This window comes from Gopherus flavomarginatus, chromosome 3 (assembly GCF_025201925.1).
Source record: "Gopherus flavomarginatus isolate rGopFla2 chromosome 3, rGopFla2.mat.asm, whole genome shotgun sequence".
Classification (NCBI taxonomy): Eukaryota; Metazoa; Chordata; order Testudines; family Testudinidae; genus Gopherus; species Gopherus flavomarginatus.
In genome coordinates, this window is record NC_066619.1 from 133,163,267 (window position 1) to 133,185,200 (window position 21,934).

General features: G+C 43.1%; 2 protein-coding genes across 5 annotated transcripts in view; one reads left to right on the plus strand and one right to left on the minus strand.

Annotated features, from left to right (window-relative positions):
- LOC127048474 (uncharacterized) overlaps positions 1-21,934 on the minus strand; it is a 490,241-nt gene that overhangs the window by 256,178 nt on the left and 212,129 nt on the right. The gene's annotated exons all lie outside the window — the stretch shown is intronic.
- FSD1L (fibronectin type III and SPRY domain containing 1 like) overlaps positions 6,261-21,934 on the plus strand; it is a 58,308-nt gene continuing 42,634 nt past the window's right edge. Inside the window, exons 1-3 of one of the 4 annotated variants that reach the window (XM_050948273.1) lie at positions 6,261-6,534; positions 10,761-10,856; positions 12,721-12,852. In XM_050948273.1, coding sequence (XP_050804230.1) covers positions 12,790-12,852 — 63 coding nt within the window. In that variant the 5' untranslated portion in view covers positions 6,261-6,534; positions 10,761-10,856; positions 12,721-12,789. Of the gene's footprint in view, positions 6,535-6,705; positions 6,862-10,760; positions 10,857-12,720; positions 12,853-21,934 lie in introns of those variants that run through there. The other 3 variants (XM_050948271.1, XM_050948270.1, XM_050948272.1) reach the window with 3 other exon arrangements.

Sequence of the window (21,934 nt, forward strand, 5' to 3'; positions counted from 1 at the left end):
TGCAGGAGGATTCTCTGCAGCTTGAGGTCTTCAAACCACAATTTGAGGACTTCAGTAACTCAGACATAGGTTAGGGGTTAGTTACAGAAGTGGATGGGTGAGATTCTGTGGCCTGCATTGTGCAGGAGGTCAGACTAGATGATCATAATGGTCCCTTCTGACCTTAGAGTCTATGAGTCTATGAGTCATCTAGTCCACCCCTTGCTCAAAGAAGGACCAATCCCAACTAAATCATCCCAGCCAGGGCTTTGTCTTCCTTCACTTCTCTCAAAACCTTCTATTTATCCTTTTGTCAGCACTCTCTGATATTTACTGTGAAGGTTCCCAAAACTGATGGAGAGAAGCCAACACAAATTTATCCTCCTCAAGATCCACTTGACCCAAGTCCACAAAATGATCGCCTGCAAACTCAGTCACGTGAAGCATGGATAGCGCATGAAGCAAAAAGTGGAGTGCGCACTAAAATACACAATTGTATGTATGTACAGAACAAAAGAAAGAACACACTAACATATGAGTATAAGCTTGGCAGGACTGCCTCATGACTGCTGTCTCCGACCTCAACATTTTACTCGATTTTATCAGCAGTAAGATTATTTATTTATTTAAATAAGCTATGAAGTCACGGTCAGAATTTTACCAGTAGCAGCTGACCAACAAAACGCTGCCTTAAGAGACTGATAACAGACATACTCATAGAAATACTAATTTTACAAGTGTAATTATTGTTTTTTTCCTCAGCCCTGGCCTCCCATCTATCAATAATACAATTAGTGAAGGGTAAGGGTATTTGTGTAGCCAGATGTGTATATTTTTGTCATATTTTAATGAAAATGTCTGTATTTAGAGAGAATCTTTTTTTGCTGATATTGCCTTTATTTATCCACTGATTTTGATAAAATTTTAAATGGATTCAGTTTTTTCTTTTTTAGAGGCCCCTGATATTGCGAGGACCTAAACTGTAGTTTAATTAGTTTATACCTTAATCCGGCACTGGGGAAGGCACATGCATCTGATGGTTTGTGTCTGAATTTAGACAAAGCATTCAGACCCTGAGTCAGGAACTGATCAAAAGCCCAATGAAATAAATTACAAGACTCCCTTTGCCTTCAATGGGCTTTGACCCAGGCCATTTGGACCCCAAACTGTCCCCCTTCCTGGGATTTGGTGTTACTGGTAATTCATAAAAAATAAGGCAATATAAACTTTAGCCTAAGGCCCCTGATTGAGCTTAGGTGTTGCCCTCCAGTGGTCTGCCATTTTAACTCCTGAATTCCCTCTAGCTCCAGCAAAAAGCAGATTTCATTTTTAAACTCCATTGACTTTTATTATTTGGTTTTGCACTACTTGGGAAAAAGATGGTTGATAACTCTTGTTATCAGTGATTATGGGCACTATGGATCTACAAATTCAGAATAATCTTTAAGAAGCTGTGCACAGAAGTGTTAAGTACTGTATTTATTTTTAAACCATAGTTGTATTATCGCCTTTGTTCTAACAAAGCTTTATCATGCTTTATCATGCTTTACCTTTCATAAAGACATAATGCGCATGTGCAGTTTAAAATAAAAAATCCCATTCTACAGGGCATCATAATTAAGGAGATGAAATACCTGAAGAATACATGTAATGAGAGAAAGCTGCATGTGCAGATTGCTCTGTAACAGTTACAATTATGATGTGGTTCTAAAGCTGTTTCATGTTCCCAATAATAGGTCATGTCCTCAGATGGTGTAAATTAATGTAAAATGACTTCAGAAGATCGATTCTGATTTGTGCTAGCTAAGGCCCTGGCCCACTGACTTCAAGAGAGTTCCAGGTTTTGGTCAAAACAGGGTTAATCTCTTTTTTTGTGTAGGAGTGACAGATTGGCTGACAGAATAGGAGGGCATGTAATACTGAACCAATCAACTGAACTAATCACTGTACAATGGGACATCAGTGATAACACCATTTCCTATCAGTGGCATGTGAACTTTTCTGTACAGCAGAGTAGATTGCAACCAGGAATGCAGAAAGTGCATATTCAAGAGAAAAGAGATTGTTGCCGCCTACATTATGAACTGACTCATGACACACAAACTATTTTATACTGTTATACTGTTTTACAGGACGAATGTCCACATTCTGCAGTAAAACAATCTCGGACACTTTGAATGAGAGTATTGTATCTTCACTGCTATTGCTGCAATAAAACAAATCAAGAGAGTGTAGTCAAAGGCATGGATTCTTTGGAACTCATCACTCAAAGTGTGGTGTGTACAAACAGACCTCAGTTTAAAGATGTTCTTGCTCTCCTTTATATTTCAAATGAGGGTTACATTATTTAGGATTACAAAATTAATCAAATATCAGAGGGGTAGCCGTGTAAGTCTGGATCTGTAAAAGTAGCGAAGAGTCATGTGGCACCTTATAGACTTAACAGATGTATTGGAGCATGAGGTTCGTGGGTGAATCCGACAAAATGGGTATTCACCCACAAAAGCTCATGCTCCAATACGTCTGTTAGTCTATAAAATTAATCAAGAGAAATTAAGTGGAAACAAATGGCTATTGTGGAAATGGCTATTGCTTTTTTTCTATTTGGTATGAGTCACCAGACTCAGCAATAATTAAAAAAGCAAGCATTGTCTCTAAGACCTTAGTGTTTCATTTTCATGTGCATAGGTTCTTTATAAGTTACATGAACATAAAGGGATTTATTTTCACAATGTTTGCAGTGTTGCTGTAGCCCTGTTAGTCCTAGAATATTAGGTGGGCGAGATAATATCTTTTATTGGACCAATTTATGTTGCTGATAGACACCACCTGTTGAGCAACACAGAGCTCTTCTTCAGGTCTCTTTATTTATATAGTGACATGCACAATCACATGGCTAATTTGAATGTAAAATTACTGCTTTTCGATGGGCAAATAGTCAATTGTCTATTATCTAATTGTAGGTTTGCTTGCACTAATACTCTTCTTTGCTCACACAGGCATGGTAATTATGTGCACAGTAGTGTGTGCGTGATTTGGAGGAAAAAACAAAACAAAACACACACCCTCAGGATCATACAATAAATCAGTTCCAGCCCTTGAGAGGCAGCATAGCCTGCTACCTGAGACATGAGACTGGGATCTAAGAACAGCCATACTGGGTCAGAACATCTGGGTGACCAGATGCCCTAGTTTTATAGGGATAGTCCCGATTTTTCAGTCTTTTTTTAATATGCAGGGGCAGCTCTATGTATTTTGCCACCCTAAGCACAGCTGTCAGGAGGCTTTTGGCGGCACGCCTGTGGGAGGTCTGCCGGTAACACGGATTCGGCAGCATGCTTGTGGGAGGTCCACCGGTCCTGCACCTTGGGCGTACCTGCCATCGAATTGCTGCCGAAGCTGCAGTGCCTGGAGCTGCCTCTGTTAATATAGGCTCCTATTACCCCCCACCCCGTCCCGATTTTTCACACTTGCTGTCTGGTCACCCTAGGTCCATCTAGCCCAGTATCCTTGTTTTCTGACTGTGGCCTGTGTCAGATGCTTCAGAGGGAGTGAGCAGAACAGGGCAGTTTATTGAATTATCCGTCCCCTGTCATCCGGTCCCAACTTCTGGCAGTCAGAGCTTTAGGGAAACCCAGAGTATGTGGCTCCGGCCCTGACTATCTTAGCTTATAGCCACTGATGGATCTATCTTCCAGGAATTTATCTACTTCTTTTTTGAACCCAGTTATACTTTTGGACATCACAACATCCCTTGGCAATGAGTTCCACAGATTGATTGTGCACTGTATGAAGAAGTAGTTCCTTGTGTTTTTTTAAAACCTGCTGCCTACTAATTTCATTGGGTGACCTTTGGTTCTTGTGTTATGTGAAGGGGTAAATAGCACTTCCTTATTCACTATCTCCACACCAGTCATGATTGTATATGCCTCTGTCTTAACTCTCCTCCGTCATCTCTTTTCTAAGCTGAAAAGTCCCAGTCTTTTTAATCTTCCCTCATATAGAAGTGGTTCCATACCCCTTATCATTTTTAAATTTATTAGACCTGAGTTCAGAGTGGTAGCCGTGTTAGTCTGTATCAGCAAAAAGAACAGGACTACTTGTGGCACCTTAGAGACTAACAAATTTATTTGAGCATAAGCTTTAGCTATAAGGTTATAGCCCATGAAAGTTTATGCTCAAATAAATTTGTTAGTCTCTAAGGTGCCACAAGTACTCCTTGTTCTTTTAGACGTGATCTGTATTTCTGGCTCTGTTGCCTGGTCCTGTGTGACATTGGGCCAGTCATTTCACCTCTCTGTGCCCATTTTCCTTCTCAACCTTTGTCTGTTCACATATCAGTCATTGTAGGCTCTTTGAGGCAAGGCCTGTCTCTGCTATATGTTTTTACAGTGTCTAATACAATGGGGTCCTGATCTCACAAATCTTAAACAATACTAATAACAAAAGGGTATGGAGTTCTACCTCACTAGAGAATTCATTTCCTCCTGTTACTAGGTGTGTTGTTTTATAAAATTTCCTTTGAGTGCCTGATTGACTCTCATGAAGGTAGGAAGTCCATAATGCTTTAGAAAAAACAATGATACTAAGAAAAAATGGGGGTTCATCCCTCTTAATTCCTATTTATGTCTCCCAAAGCTCCTCCCTCAAAATTAAAAACACTCTGACAGGACATTCCTTTTGTATAGTTTCAAAACTGGTTCTATAGTTATTTTAGGCTCAAGTTGGCTTAATAAATCCTTTTTACCATTAAGTGGTGGTGTAGTAGTGAAGGTAGTCCTGGAGACTTATCATAATGTGGTTTTCTTTTCTTTTACTTTGCAACCAGAGTTTATACTATTATTAATCAATTACATTACAATAATGCCAAAGCCCCAATCAAGAGTGATACAGTTACAGATACTCTCAAATACTGTGAATATTTTTATAGTTATATATTTGTAAAACGTCATTGATGTGAAGAGTTACCATCCATTTCAAATGCTGTATGATACACTTTTTATTCCGTGGATCAGAAGGCTTTGAAATACTACAAAGCTGGTTTACAAGGCACTAAGTATGCAAAATTAAATACATTTCAGGTGTAGGGGAAAAGATTCCTTATGTGTAAAGTTTGACTGCTGTATACAAGACAAAGCACAAAATTGGGTGAAAACCTTAGAAAGTGGATACTCATCCAGAAACATTCAGAAATATGGTGATGTTCACATGTGTACCCACAATTATCATTTCAAAAGCACTGATAATGTGTTTGAGCCTTGAGTTAGTGATTTTTATGTGTCTGACTTGAGATGCCTTATAAGGGCCTGATTTTCAGAAAGTGCTGAGCACCTACTCTCTAGAAATGAGGTCCCTTTGAGGCGTCCCAGCCGGACACACAAAAATATAGGCAATGCAAAAGCCAGTGTTGCCAACTCTTGTGATTTTAGTGTGAGTCTTGGGATATTTGCTGCTTTTCTTAAAGCCTGAGCTCCTGTATGCATCTGTTTTCACTAAAATAAAATTTAATTGTTTTTAGCCCTCATGGATGTGGAAAAAAAACTTAAAGCCATGAGCCAAGTGTGCCATAGAAGCTCTGAAAGCAAGAGGCAAATAAAAATAACCTAAACTATTAAAAGATTTGTTTTAAATGTCATGATTTTGGGAACCAGACTCATGATTTCTTGAACACCTGGAATTGCTAGCCACTGAAAATCATTGGTCACTTGTCAACTCTGGCCATGATGAAAATGGCTTGTTCCACTGAGGGAGTGGTTATAGCATGGATACTCACTCCACTGTTGGGCCTGGTCCACACTACGCTGTTAAACCAATTTTAACAGCGTTAAATCGATTTAACACTGCACCCGTCCACACTACACTGCTCTTTATATCGATTTAAAGGGCTCTTTAAATCGATTTCTGTACTCCTACAAAACGAGAGGAGTAACGCTAAAATCGATATTACTATATCGATTTAGGGTTAGTAGCTACCCACAATGCACTGCTCCAGAAATCGACGCTAGCCTCGGACCACGGACGCACACCACCGAATTAATGTGCCTAGTGTGGACGCGCACAATCGACTTTATAATACCTGTTTTATAAAATCGGTTTTAGCTAATTCGAATTTATCCTGTAGTGTAGACGTACCCTTGGCCTTTGCCAGGTCAGTAACTCCCCCTCCCCTCCCGGTGCTGCTGAGGGACTAGGATATGATAGCCCAGGCATGGCTGGGACTATATTGGGTGACCAGACAGCAAATGTGAAACATCGGGCGGGGGGGGGGTAGTAAGATCCTATATTAGAAAAAGACCCAAAAATCAGAAATGTCCCTATCGGTCACCCTCGGACTGTGTCCGGTTACTACACTGCGCGGCGCATGCGCGCGGCCTAGACGCGAACCTGCGACTCCAGGGCAGCTAGGGCGCCGCATTCCTGTAGCATGAGACGCCTACAGGCCGGCCCCTCCCGCCCCGCCGGGGTGCATCACGCCCACTGCGCAGGCGCCAGTGCCGCAGCTCGCACCTCCGTCTCTCTCGCCTTTCCCCTCTCACCTCGAAGTAGACGTTCCACGTAAGGGACCGAGGACTGGGGGAAAGGGCGAGGCGCCCTGTCAGACAGGCCGGGAGGAGGCGGTGCCTGGTGGAGGCGATGCATCTCTATTGGACGAGCAAGGAAGGGGGCGGTGCCTATGCCTGGGAAAAGGCGGGCACTGGCGTCAGGCCTGGAAGGGGTTTGTGGGGGAGAGGACCGCGCACGCGCGGCTGTGGGCGGGGCTGGCGCGCGCTGAGGGTGTGAAAGCCGAGTCTCTCCCGCAGACCACTTGTGTCAGCGGGCGGGCTGAGCCATAGGCTGTTCTCCGCGCGCGCCTGCGGCAGCCTCGCTATGGAGGCTCAGAAAGTGAGTGAGCGCCCGGCGTCTCCCCCCCCCCCAGTGGGTGCGCGGGACAAGGAGGGGGAGGGGTCCGGCGTCCCCTGCCTCTCGCGGGCTAACGGGCCGCGCCCACTCTCACGCGTGAGCCCCTGAGCGGCCTCCCCGCAGGTGTGTGGGGGAGGCTGCTTGGCGCTAGCGGGAGCTGCTGAAAGGGAGGGCAGCTTGGGATGACTCGCTCTTCGCCCCACCCAAGCCGTGGGGTGGGTCTGGGGAAGTCGGGGGTTGTGTGTTTGTGGCAGCCGTGGGGGCTGTTTCGCTTTCAGTGGAAAGCTCTCTGCTGCATGGAAAATCTGACTTGTAGCCTCAGGAAATCGCTGGGTCACTGAGCCTGGTGAAACAAGGCTCGCTTTGAAGCTGCCTTGAGAAGAGAGGGCAGAGTTAAGGGTGCCTGGAGCAGGCTGGAGTCTGTGGGAACTGCTGCATTGTGTGTCAGAGTCCGAGAGGCAGGAGGGATGCTGAGGTGGAGTGTAGCTGCACGCTAAATGTAGCTGCCATTAAATATGTCTAACTTAAAATCTTCATGGGGGGGGGTGGGGGAGAATCCATCCTGTCTGTACACTCTATATTATCTTTCTCCTTTGCTGTTTGTCTAACTTTTGTAGGCTTTGGAGAGGGCTTTTTCACAGAGAGGTTGTATGAAAACTGTACAGTATAGCTGAGAAGAAACTCACCTAGGATGTACTGTGATGGGGAGGGGAGCAGTGTACAGGCCCATCAGTTCCAGGGAAGTAGCAGGTTTCCCTAAGGGATTTGCCCATATTAGCGTGAATATAGGACAGTGTTTAGGAAGTGGAAGAAAAATTCTGTTCAGTAACTTAACATACTGCAAAATGAGCAAGCATAAGAGATAGCTGCTAGGAAGAAAATGCTGGGAAAATAGATGGAAACTGTTCTACAATATTGCTCTGATCCTTTGTACAAGAGGGATGTGAAGGGGTTGTAAACCAACAGATGTAAATGTTGAGCTTAACGAAAGACTTAGTATCCTGCATGTTGGGATACTAATTGTATGTTTACAGGTACATGTTAGAAAACACCATTATGGAATAAATCACTCTTATTGTGCATTTTGGCCACCAGTAATTAGATTGACATAGATGAACATCTCTGTTTACGGTTGATGTGAAACTGCATTGGAGGGGACAAATTAAACTACTTGTATGTTTTTAAAATATGGCCATTGGCCCATGTTTCCCTTCTGTTTCCTTCCTTGCCTGTCCCCCACCCAGTCAAAGTATTGACCTGCAGAGATGTGGCTGGGTTAGGAGACTAGGCCAAGAGGAAAAAGTTAGCATAGACTCTGCAAGTAATCTTGATCCAACTTTGTGGGTCTGTTGCCAGGTTCTGGAAGGATTTTCCCTGCTGCCTCCTTTAGAACCTCACTTTACTACTGACAGTAGTCCAGAAATACTGGAACTACTGTTGGCTATGAGTTGTACCTTGACTTTTTGGGGCTTGAAAAATACAGTATGTTGTTTGTATTTTAGGAGTGGCTGTGAAAAGGACTTTATTTTAATGTTACCTAGATAGACCTTTGCCTTTAGGTAAATTCAGACTTTTATTGTACATGCTATAAAATGTTTTTCAAATGGCAGAACCAACAGGATCTAGTAAATCCAATCCTCTTTTGACTTGGGAGTTTTCTGACTCATCCATACTGACAGTTATGTTTATAGGATCTAAGGCTTAGCTGTGGGCTTGTCTGACACAAGCACAATTGCTTCTAGTCAGTAGTGAACCAGAAAGCAGCTGGTCAGATTAGACTATCTAAGGGAATAACGTAAAAACAACTTTGTCCATAATAGTCTTGTATAATACTTTAACCAATGGGAAAGCTTCTATTCTAAACCGAATGGTAGAAAATATATTCATAACAGTAATTTGAGGGAAGTAATGGATCCTGGTATACATACCATAGCAATTTGACTGTCCTTAGTGAATAGTAATAAAAATTGGCAAGGTCTGGCAACTGTATGCAGTTGCACGCAATTAACCAGAGTAATATTGCATGGTTACCTCCTGCCAACTCTTGATAGGTGTAGAGGTAAACTTACCTTCCAATTTCAAGTTTGGAATCTTTTCCTATCAGAAGGCCCTTAGGAACCAGGGACTGTAGATAACTTGCTGATTCTTCCACTGAAGCACTAATCAGTGATGATCTCATTAAATAAAATTCTCAGAGTGCAGGTAGGTGGATGCTAGTATAATTCTTGGTGTTCTCCATGGCTTTCCTTTCAATATTCTATTGAACTGGATGTTGGCATACCCTCTAGAGACAATGGATACCATCCCACCAGTTTTAGTTACCTGAGTGTTATACTTCTAGGCTGATCAGCAGGCTTGTTTCTAGGCAGTTACTCAGTTCGAAGTATTTTTTTTAAATAATTCTAATGAACTGGAGAATGACAGAAATGCTTTATTTGTGAGGTCAGAAATAATAAATTTCCTGTGATGAATTCGTAGAATGAATTAAGGATGGGACTAGGAAGAAATGTTGGTATATAAGCAACTGTGTTTAAACTAACTTCTGTTGATAGCAAAGCCAAAACACTTAACTTTTAGCCACTTCTTATACAAATTACATGATCAAATATGTAAAGGAGTAAAAAAGACTTCTGAAAATAAGGAAAAACCTCTTAGATCAGTGCTTTTCATGTGGCCACAGCCTCCTGGGTGGTGGTATTGGGGGGGGGTGCAGGGAATGGGCAAAGCCGTGGCCCCTCCCAGTAGGGGATGGCTCCTGTCCCCCTCTGGAGCCACAAATGCTGGAGGAGAAGGCAGGTGGCAGGGCTTGGGCTTCAGATCTGGGGTGGTGGGTGGCAGGCTCCAGCTGTGTGATGCCTGGGGCCAGGGTATGGAGCCCACTTTACTCCCGCCCCCACCTGTTGCCTCCTCTGGCTCTGGCCATTTGCTCTAACTCTGAGCTGCAGGGTTTTGGACTCCACCCATGGGCCCACCTCATCCAGCCCCAGCCATGTGGCAGTGACTGCTGGCCCCAAGCTCACGCCCCCACACACATCGCCCCTAGCTCCCCCTGTGTCTTCTGGCCTGGACTCATGGGGCTATGCAGCTGCAGGGCTCCAGTCCCTGGACTCACCCCCACATCATCCCTGGCCCAAGCTGCCTCCCTATGCACCTCCCCATCCAGGGCTTAATTTGTCCCCCCGCTTGCCAGGCCTGAGTAAGTCTGTTGTGAAAAATATCTGTATATCTATTAACATCACGTTTCACTTCCTGCTAACTAGCAAGTCTGCTGTGATGAAAAATGATCTTAACAAAATAAAAATATTAGTTTTCACACAGACTTACTAGCTAGCAAGTCTTAAAAAAATAAGCAAGCAAAAGCAACCCCAACAAAAAGGGACAAGAACATGCAAAACACATTTGTTTCTATTCTATTTAGGTCCAGTAAAGAAGAGAGAAAACTGTGTGTTTTTATTACTGAGTCCATGGAAAAAACCCTACATGAATAACAATGATTTGGACATGTGTATTTGTTTTTCCTAAAGTTAATTAAGCATTTTAGGGAAAATTGTCAAAGCAGCCACCAGCAATAGTTGGTGGCCACATGCTGAGGCCACCAGAAAATTTCTTGTGAGAAACCCCTATCTTAGATCTCCCATCTTTGACTGTTTTGGGCCTTCCTAGCTTTAACAAAACTTTTTGTCATTTTCGCATTAGGACCTGAATTCATGTTTATATTGTCCTTGTGGTGTTGCAGTGGGAAGTGGTGGTAGGCAGGCAAGGTTTTCATTAGGTAATAAACATTGTCTTTGGGGTGGCAAACGATTTAAAATTGCTCACAAGATGTATAATAATCTTTACATAGATATTGAATTCTCTCTTGAATTTCTTTGTAATCCCAGGAAGCTCTACAAAGGATTATCTCTACTCTGGCGAACAAAAATGAAGAAATCCAGAACTTTATCGACACACTGAACCATACATTAAAAGGTGTTCAGGTACACGTGTTAATATTATATTTGCAAATGTGATGAAGTTGGGAGGTGGATGTCCAGTTCAGTCAGACTTGAATTATTTATGTTCCCTTAAAAAAAATTCTGGGTGTGTAAAGAGGTGATGATAACTCTTAAAAACAAGAAGGAAAGTTGTTGTGGTGTGTTCTGTTTATGGATGATTCTATTGAAAGTATAAATTTTTAAATTCTGAAACTGGAAAATCCCTGTTTTTTGTGAAATGCTGTGACTGGACTCCTCTATTAGGGAAGAGTCTAAATTACTTTGAAGCTTCTGCCACCTTGTTTGACGTGGAAGCTGTGGTAGTTGGAGTTGTGTGTAAACTTTTTTCCTAGTTTAAATCCAGCTCACATTCTTCTGAAAAGCCAATATTCATCTGACATGTTGAGATTTCTTTGGTCTGAGCATCAACACTTGTTTCGCTTTTCAGGTTAGCGCTTTTAAATCAGTAAATTGGAGGACGACAGACTGTCAGGGTTGAGTTGATTCTTGTATTATCTACCCCTTCTCTCAGTCTAAAACAAGGATTGATTATTTTCTAATTTCTCTACTGCCTGATGCTTATACCTCTGTACAGTGCTCTTTGCTCAGCATTGATATGCATGCGTCTGACGAAGTGTGTATTCACCAACAAAAAAGCTTATGCTCCAATACTTCTGTTAGTCTATAACGTACCACAGGACTCTTTGGTGCTTTTTGTAATACTGTAAATCTAAAAGCTAGTTTCTTAAGCAGGGACAAATAAAACCAATTGCTGCTCATAGAACTAGGTAACTTCTATTTTTTAAAATTTTTTTGTGAACAACTAGTCTTCTGTGTATGAGAGCTTGAGACTCATTAAAATGAGGGGCTTGTATTATTGGATAACTAATGGTCACACATGCCTGTGTGCTGTGTAGGATTCTGTATGTAGCTTTGCTGACATAACCGACTGGTGGCCAGTAATACTCTAAATTCTCTAGTCTGCTTGACAGGTTTCAGAGTGGTAGCAGTGTTAGTCTGTATCAGCAAAAACAACAAGGAGTCCTTGTGGCACCTTAGAGACTAACAAATTTATTTGGGCTTAAGGTTTTGCTGGCTAGAACCCACTTCATCAGATGCATAAAGTGAAAACTACAGTTTGCAAATTAATTCCAGTTCTGCAGCTTCACATTGGAGTCAGTTTTTGAAGTGGTTGTCTTTTTGTTGAAGAATTGCCATTTTTAGGTCTGTTGAGTGACCAGAGAGATTGAAGTGTTCTCCAACTGGTTTTTGAATGTTATGATTCCCAATGTCTGGAATTAACTTGCAAACTGGATACCATCAGATTAGGCCTGAATAAAGACTGGGAGTGGCTGGGTCATTACAGAACCTAAACTTAATTTCCCTAATACTAATTTCTCCCTACTGGTACTCACACCTTCTTGTCAACTGTCTGTAATAGGCCACTTTTACCACTTCAAAAGTTATTTTTCCTTCCTTGGTCTCCTGCTGTTAATTGATTGATTTATCTTGTTAGACTGACCTCACACTTGGTAAAGCAACCCCCATCCTTTCATGTATTTATACCTGTGTCTGTATTTTTTCACTTCATACATCTGATGAAGTGGGTTCTAGCCCATGAAAGCTTATGCCCAAATAAATTTGTTAGTCCCTAAGGTGCCACAAGGACTCCTCATTGTTTTAGTTTGCTTGAGAGGGCCACCATACCAAACTGCATTGTGGCTAGCAAATTTTCATGAGATGGGGGAGCATGACGACATGCAGAGTGATCACTGCAAATTGTAGTGTGTGGGGGAGCTTTCACTCTGGAAGATTGATCTCGTCACTGTTCTTGCACAACTGAAACACAATTACAATTCTCTCTTAGGCTAATTCTTCTAATGTAATTGCTGAGCTGGATGAGGAATTTGATGGTCTGTATGCTATATTGGATGAGATGAAGGAAAGTATGACCAACAGTATTAAACAAGAACAAGCTCATAAATCTCAAGAGCTACAGGTAATTACATACATCTGAAAGCTTTTGCAGTGCTTAGAATGTAATTCTTGACAAATTAGCTAGTTTCAGTCTTAACACAATGATTTTGCAGCATGTATTGATAACAAGTATGTTTACCCTAGCTAAGGTGTGTGTTCTATCTTAAGTACTTACATGGCTTCCATTGCATGAGTTCCTCAAATTTTTAAATCTATTTAACTCACAGGGATATTGAGTATAAGGAAGTGCTGTTGTCCCCCATTTTACTGATGGAACTGAGGCACAGAGAAACTAAGTGACATGTCCAGGGCCACACAGGCAGATGAATCAAACCCAGGTCTCAAGACCTGGGCTAGCACCTACTTATTGATGCGTACTTTCTCGTCCTTGCTCTTTACACATAAGGAGTTATCTACTTTTCCAGTAGAAAGCAGATATGAGGTACTTGTTGCTACGTAGTTCCCAATAACATATATGTTTTTTTCTGAAGTGTTGAATTACTAAATTTGATATAAGAACAGGTATTACAATTTTACATACCGTGTAGGGGAATATTTTTGGGAGTGTGAAGAAATATGACAAAATAACTGATTTTCTGAACTGGATATCAACTTTGGATTTTCTGCAATAGTTTGTCACTGATAAAGTATATTTTTTTTTGGAAAGGTAAACATTGGCATGTGTTGCAAGGGACTACGGCTGTCATCTTTTTAATTGCTGTTCCTCTAGTTAAACACCAATATTTTTTTTAACATTGGAGTCCTCCTTAAAGTAATTTCAATGTGGATGGAATGGCATCCTTATTTTTCTTTATTTTGAAAATGCCTAATTTTCCTCTTCGGCTTCCCTCCCTTTAAAAAAAAAAAACGCATCAGCGAGGAATAAAGTCCTAGACGGTATGTCTACACTATGAAATTAGGTTGCATTTATAGAAGTTGTTTTTTCAGAAATCATTTTTATACAGTCGATTGTGTCCTCACAAAAAATGCTGTAAGTGCATTAAGTCGGCGGACTGTGTCCACAGTACCAAGGCTAGTGTCGACTTCCAGAGCATTGCACTGTGGGTAGCATTCCCACAGTCTCTGCCATCCATTGCAATTCTGGGTTGAGATCCCAGTGCCTGATGGGGCAAAAACAGTGTCGCGGGTGATTCTGGGTACATGTCGTCAGCCCCCTCCTCCCCCCCCCCGTGAAAACAACAGCAGACAATCTTTTCATGCCTTTTTTCCTGAGTTACCTGTGCAGACGCCATACCACGGCAAGCATGGAGCCCGCACAGCTGACCATCACCGTAAATCTCCTGGGTGCTGGCAGCTGTGGGACTGCATTGCTACACAGCAGCAGCTCATTGCCTTTTGGCAGCAGACGGTGCGTTACGACTGGTAGCCATTGTCGTATTCCTGGGTGTTCTTTTAACTGACCTTCGTTAGGTCAGTTGGGACACCTGGGCAGACATAAGAATGACTTGGCTGAGTCACTCCCATCTTCCACCAAGCACCCAGGAGCTGACGATGGCTAGCAGTTGAACTGCAGCATCTTCTGCCACCCTAAAGATCTAAAAGATAGATGGAGTGGATCAAAACAAGAAATAGACTCGATTTGTTTTGTATTCATTTGCTTCCTCCCTCTATGAAATCAACACCCTGCTAAACCCAGGGTTTTGAGTTCGATCCTTGAGGGGGCCATTCTGTGTGACAGTTGTTTGTGTTTCTCCTTGATGCAAAGCCACCCTCTTTGGAATGTAATTCTCTGTAAGCCACGTCATCAGTCACCCCTCCCCAGAGCAACAGCAGACAATCGTTTCACACCTTTTTTCAGCCCAGGTGCCATAGCACTGGGATCATGGAGCTTGCTCGGATCACCGTGACAATTGTGAGCACTGTAAGCACCATGTGCATTATCCTGGAGTATATGCAGAACCTGCCAAAGCAAAACCAGGCGAGGAGGTGACAGCAGCGTGGTGACGAGAGTGATGAGGACATAGACTTCTCACAAAGTACGGCCCTGGCAGTGTGCACATCATAGTGTTAATGAGGCAGATTCATGCTGTGGAATGCCACTTCTGGGCCTGGGAAACAAGCACAAATTGGTGGGACCACATAGTGTTGCAGGTCTGGGATGATTTCTAGTGGCTGTGAAACTTTCACATGCATAAGGGCACTTTCATAGAACTTTGACTTGCTTTTCCCTGTCCTGAAGCACCAGAATACCAAGATGAGAGCAGCTCTCACAGTTGAGAGGCGAGTGGCAATACTCCTGTGGAAGCTTGCAATGCCAGACAGCTACAGTCAGGCATCAGTTTAGAGTGGGCAAATCTACTCTGGGTGCTGCTGTGATCCAAGTAGCCCACGTGATAAAAGATCTGCTGATATCAAGGGTAGTAACTCTGGGAAATGTGTAGGTCATAGTGGATGGCTTTGCTGCAATGGGATTCCCTAACTGTGGTGAGGCAATAGATGGAATCCATACCCCTATCTTGGCGCTGAAGCACCAAGCCAGCGAGTACGTAAACCGCTAGGGGTACTTTTCAATGGTGCTGCAAGCACTGGTGAATCACAAGGGATGTTTCACCAACATCAGCGTGTTATGGCTGGGAAAGGTACATGGTGCTCGTATCTTCAGGAGGTCTGGTCTGTTTCAAAAACTGCAGGAAGGGGCTCTCTTCCCAGACCAGAAAATAACCGTTGGGGATGTTGAAATATCTATTGTCATCCTTGGGGACCTAGCCTACCCCTTAATGCCATGGCTCATGAAGCCATACACAGGCAGCCTGGACAGTAGGCAGGAGTTATTCAACTATAGGCTGAGCAAGTGCAGAATGGTGGTAGAATGTGCATTTTACTGACTCAGACTTCAGCAAAATCAATATTCTCATTGTTATTACTACTTGCTGTGCACTCCAATATCTGAGAGTAAGGGGGAGACATTTATGGCGAGGTGGGAGGTTGAGGCAAATCGCCTGGCAGCCAGACACCAGGGCGGTTAGAGTACAGGAGGCCGTGATATGCATCAGAGAAGCTTTGAAAACCAGCTTCATGACTGGCCAGGCTATGGTATGAAAGTTCTGTTTGTTTCTCCTTGATGCCACGCCCCACTCCGCCCCAGTTCACTCTATTTCCCTGTAAGCTAGCCACTCTCCCCTCCTCCCTTCGATCACCACTTGCAGAGACAATAAAGTGATTGTTGCTTCTCATTCATGCATTCTTTATTAATTCATCATATAAATAGGGGGAAAACTGCCAAAGTAGCCTGGGAGGGGTGAGGGAGGAGGGAAGCACTAGGTGGGGTGGGATGGTGGATGATAGGAAGAAGAAACAACAAGGACACTGCACTTTAAAACTTATTGAAGGCCAGCCTTCTGTTGCTTGGGCAGCCCTCTGGGGTGGAGTGGCTGGGTGGCTGGAGGAGGGCGGGAGGCAGGCATCGTGTTCTTGGGCATCTGTATGAGGATGAAATGGAAGTTGAGGAGGAGGGTGGTTGGTTACACAGGGGCTATAGTTGCGGTCTGTGCTCCTGCTGCTTTTCCTGCAGCTCAGCCATACGCTAGAGCATATGAGTTTGATCTCCCAGAAGCCTGAGCATTGACTCTTGCCTTCTGTCAGCAAGCTGATGCCACTTACTCTCTTCAGCCCGCCACCTCTCCTTGTGTTCGTATTGTGCTTTCCTGCACTCTGATGTCTGCTTCCACGCAGTTTGCTGTGCTCTTTTCAGTGTGGGAGGACAGCTGGAGCTCAGAGAACACTTCATTTGGAGTGTGTGGTTTTTTTTGTTTTTTTCCTTCTAATCTTCACTCTCCTCTGAAGGAGAAACATTTGTAACTGGTGGAGGAAAAGGGAGAGGGGTTAAAAAGACACATTTTAGAGAAAAATGGATACACTCTTTCACCTTAAACCTTGCTGTTCACATTACACAGCACATGTGCTTTCCTTACAAGGTCACATTTTGCCTCTTGTATTGAGGGCCTGCTGGTTTGGTGCGAGAGATCATTCATGCTTCAACCCTTCCCCCCACTGTGTGGCTAACACCAGGGAACATTTCTGTTCAGCCACAGCCGAGCAGAAACAGGCATCTCTGAATGTCCCCTTAATAAAAGCACCCAATGTCAACAAAGTGACCATGAATGATCTCTCTCTCCTGAGGATGACACAGTGAGATAAAGAATGGCTGTTTGAATGCCAGCAAACACCGGGACCATACACTGCTATGCTTTGTTATGCAATGATTCCCGACTATGTGCTACCTGTGTAATATTTATGGAGATGTCCCTGGAGGATTTCTGCTCCATCTGCATACATATTAACAGACTTTTTTCCAGTAACTGTACTGGCTGTGAATGCCAGGACAAATTGATCATTAAACATACTTGCTTTTAAACCATGTGTAATATTTAAAGGTACACTTACCAGAAGTCCCTTCTCTGCCATCAGGGTCCGGGAGCCTGCCTTGGGTGAGTTCGGGGGTTACTAGCTCCAGGTCCAGGGTGAAAATCATATTTTGCTTGTTAGGGAAAACAGCTCACAGCAAGGAAGCGGAGAAACCATCTTCAGGCTCTTCATAATCTTCCTCATCCCCAAAACCTGCTTCCGTGTTGTGATTCTCCATTGACTGAGTCAAAGCACAGGGTTGGGATAGTGGGTGGCTGCGCCCCCTGGCCTGGCATGCAGCTCATCATAGAAGTGGCATGTTTGGGGCTCTGATCCGGAGCGGCAGTTTGCCTCTCTGGTTTTGTGGTAGGCTTGCCTTAGCTCCTTAAGTTTCATGCGGCACTGCTGTGCGTCCCTGTTGTAGCCTCTGTCATTCATGCCCTTTGACACTTTTACTAATGTTTTGGCATTTTGTTTACTGGAACAGAGTTCAGCTAGCATGGATTCGTCTCCCCATAAGGTGAGTGGATCCTGTACCTCCTGTTTGATCTATGCTGGAGCTTTTGCAGTCCTGGGACTCCATCATGGTCACCTCTGCTGAAGAGATCTGCACTCACCTGCACCTTGCCATGCTGTCTAAACAGGACATGAGATTCAAAAGTTCACGGGCCTTTTCCTGTCTACCTGGCCAGTGCATCTGAGTTGAGAGCGATGTCCAGAACGGTCACAATGGAGCACTCCGGGAGAGCTCCCGGAAGCCAATACCATCAAATTGCATCCACGCTACCCTAAATTTGACCCAGCAAGGCCAATTTCAGCACTAATCCCTTCGTCAGAGGTGGAATAAAGAAATAGATTTGAAGAGCCCTTTAAGTTGAAAAAAAGGGCTCCATCATGTGTTCGGGTCGAGGCTTAAATCAAGGTAACGCTGCTAAATTCGACCTAAAATTGTAGTGTAGACCAGGCCCTAGACTGTGCTTCTCAGAACAGATTTCCATGGCTCCTTTAGGGGTCTGTTCACTGGTAATATTCATACTCAAAGGTTTGGCAGCAAAACTTGGGTTAAATTTTACAGAACAGTTTCCAGAGTACACAGGAAAGACACATTTTTCTGGTTTTATTCTTTAGCACTGCTGTGAAGTAATGGGGCTGGAAGACCATTGTGGGTATTAAGATGCAAACGAGCACATCAACCCCTCAACTTTTTGTTCCAGAATTCCTGCAAATAGACTCCGACTAAGGCACTTGATCTACTCTCTTGTCTCTCTTCATTATACTCTCCTAGCTCCCTCATAGCACTGCTGGTGTTGGAGCTCTGAGAACAAGCCGAGAGGTTTTGACATGCAGGTTTTTCCTATGTCCTTTTCAAGCAAGAACTATACATTTCATACCAAATAGAAGAGCTAGTATTGTCATTCACATTTTTTTAGTCTTAAAATACCCAAGTTCCAGTCAAGAGCCTAACAATGTAACTAATTACATTTATGCAATGTTTGAGAACAAAGGGTTTTGAAACTGGATTGGCTGACGCTCTTTTAGAAAGAGGCAAATTCTTTATTGTGCAAACTTTTTAGCTTGCTACTCAAGGCTTTTAAGGTCATAGACTAACATTTACTCACTGTGCAGCATGAGCAGATATATTTGGTACTTAACTCTGCCAGAGACTTCCTATGGAACCTTAGGCAAGTCACTTTTCTGTGCGTCCGATTCCTGTCTTAAAAAATGGGAATAATCCTCATTACTTCACGTGTGTGGGTGAAATCACTAATGTTTGTAAGGTGTTCAATATTTTAATGGTTGGGGTGAGGTAGCTATGGGAGCAAACACCAGAATTCCTATCAGGTATACATGCTATTTAATCAGACCAGTGCTTTATTTAGACATGTATCATGTCTGATAGTGGCCAGTACCAGTTGCCTCAAAGGAAGGTGCAAGAAATCCCTAAGGCTGTCATTGCTTAGATCATGATCTGAAGCAGTTATACCATATAGAAAACTTAAATTAAGGATCTTAATTTCATGATCTAACAGAGGGCTTGACGTTCTAAAAGCTTGTCTCAGTGTTGTACAATTGAACCAACAACTGTTACCTGAAACCTATGTATTGTATGACTGCACTACCACTTCTTGAAATTAGAAGGAAAAGAGGGCCCATGGTATGTTACTGGTCACTGAATGCTTGCAGGTTTTGTCAGCTTGTCTTTCAGGGTAGGTTGTCCTAGCTGCCAGCCCTGTAAATGTTTATTTGCTTAGTCTTCAAATTTGATCACCTTCAATGTCTCATGGTTTGAGGAGTCCCATGATAACTTCTTTGGAGGGGGATGAAGAGGAGTTGGGATTCAGAATAGAACTGCACTTTATGCATCTCCAAATGTCTACTAAAGCAGATAAAGAATAGTATTGACTCTTCTGGATGTACCTTAATTGATCAAATTTTTAGTCAAGACTGCATGCTGGACTCCCTGTTGGCTAACAATGCACTATATAGGTCAACTGTACAAAAGTACAGTTGAAATAATGAAGCTTAGTCTAGGGCAGCAATTCTCAAACTTTAGCAACCGGAGGACCCCCATTTTGATCTAAAAATTTTCAGACTCCCAGGCCCTGTCTGCGCTCTTCCTCCCAGTGCCTCCTGCACACTAGTTAAGAGCTGCTCAGTGGCATGCAGGAGGCACTGGGAGGAAGAGGGGGAATTGAGTTGATCAGCAGGGTCCGTGGACCTCCTGGAGAACCCTTGCAGGCCCCAGTTTGAGAAACGCTGGTCTAGGGTTTATTAACTGGGTGTGACTCTTCGTTGGCATTGAGGAAGCAATATCCTCTAATTTTACTGTCACCAAGGAGTGTTTGTGCTGTATCTACACAGGCAGCCTTCCTGATACTATCTGGATTGGAAAACCACCTATTCAAGCCTTTAAATGGGAAGAACTTGTAAGTTGTACAGTCATGGTTGTATAATGATTGGTAGATTTATTACAAATAAAACTGCTGATGTTGGTATGTGAGTGATTTGATTTAACTCTTCTAAAGTTGATGCCATCTCACAAGAATATTGAACTCCTCTATAGGCCCAGGCTTAAAACTGGAACTGCAAGTCTGGAAGAAACACTGCTTATTTGTAGGACAATCTATCCTAATTACACTTGTTTTCAACTGACATGTCTCCTTCCTTTCCCAAATACTGATGCATCCATCTGAAATGCTAATACTAGTGTCTGGTTGCTGTATCTTGGCAAACTGTTTAGAGATGCCCTTAGCTGGACACTGCTATTGTTGAGATGTCTGCTTTTATGGCAATATTATGCAGTGTTGTGCATTGTATGTCAAAGCTGATATATCCAACAGTCACATGTGGGTCAGTGGCAGAAGCTGACTGACTGCCTGGAAGGAGGTTTGCATTAATCTAGCATGTTTCAGAAATCGCAGAAAATTGGTATAAACTTTGAGGTCTCAAACAATATTTCTGCTGCTAAACAGTTTAGGATCTAAGTAACTGTCTTTAGGTAAAACTCTTAAAACAAACCTCTAGATGGATTCAACCTCTCACTGAACATCAATCTGCAAGTTCAGTATTGTGCAATTTTTTTTTTTGCTACTGGAAGCTATTCAGGGAAGAGACTTACATTTATTTTCTGTACAGTGTCAGCAGATCTATTAGGCACTTGCATTGCTGTATCCCTAGATCTCCAAGGTGAGTAAGCAGCCCTTTACAGAGAGAGAAATTGAAGCAGATTAAATGACCTCCACTGCAACAAGTTGATGGCAAAGCTGGGACAAAACCTACATCTCCTGTGCCGTACTCTTTGGCCTGCAGTTAAGATGTTGTACACAATACCCCTTCAAATGTAGTTTAGTATCTCAATAACACTTAACTAAAATTAAAACTGGAAAGCATGGTTCAAGCCATACTGAAAGCTTTTTAACCATATCTGCAACTTACGCTTTAATTTATTTGGTGCACGCTCTGTAAAATGCTTACAATTTTTAGTATGGTGAAAGCAGTAGGCTGCAGTGTATACATCCATCGGGCCTTATGGGTGCCATCTAACAAATTATTTGCTCCTTAATTTCATAGGGCATAGTACACATCCTTAAATTTCAGCCCTAGAAACTTATTTAGCTAAGATGTGTCCTGCCAAGAAGGATGCCAAAGCCTTCGGGTGGCAGAGCTGATACTTAGTAACATTTATAGTGTAGCTGGGGTGAATGTCAAAATTCTGCACTTGTCCTATAGCTGACAATGGGGAATCTGTGACAAGCAGTAGGATAGAAGCACAGGCAGGACAATCTCCATTTGTGTGTGTGCCTTTCGTTGACACTGGTAAAATACAAAATGTCCCAGGATATGTATGTTGAGGGACAGTTCTAAACGGCAGCTTAATTTTTTTATTTGCAGCAAAATGTAGAGATCTAAGTATCTGATTGTGAGCCCTGGCAGCAAGGGGGTAGGTGTGACCGTGCAGTGCTGCTGCCTGGAGAGAGCAGTCTGAGGCAGAAGCCTCCATCTGGCATGATATTCCAGGCAGGACTGAATCTTCATCAGACAAAACTTAAAGAAGAGAATGACCTGGAGTCATTCCCATTTTTGCCCAGGCACTCCTGGCCAACCTCACTGAGGCCAGCCAGGAGCGCACGGGACGACGATGATGGATACCAGTCCTACTGTACTGTCTGCCACCCGCAAGGGAAGGGGATGCTGCTGTGTGTGTGTAGCGCTGCAGCACCTCATCTGACAGCAGTATC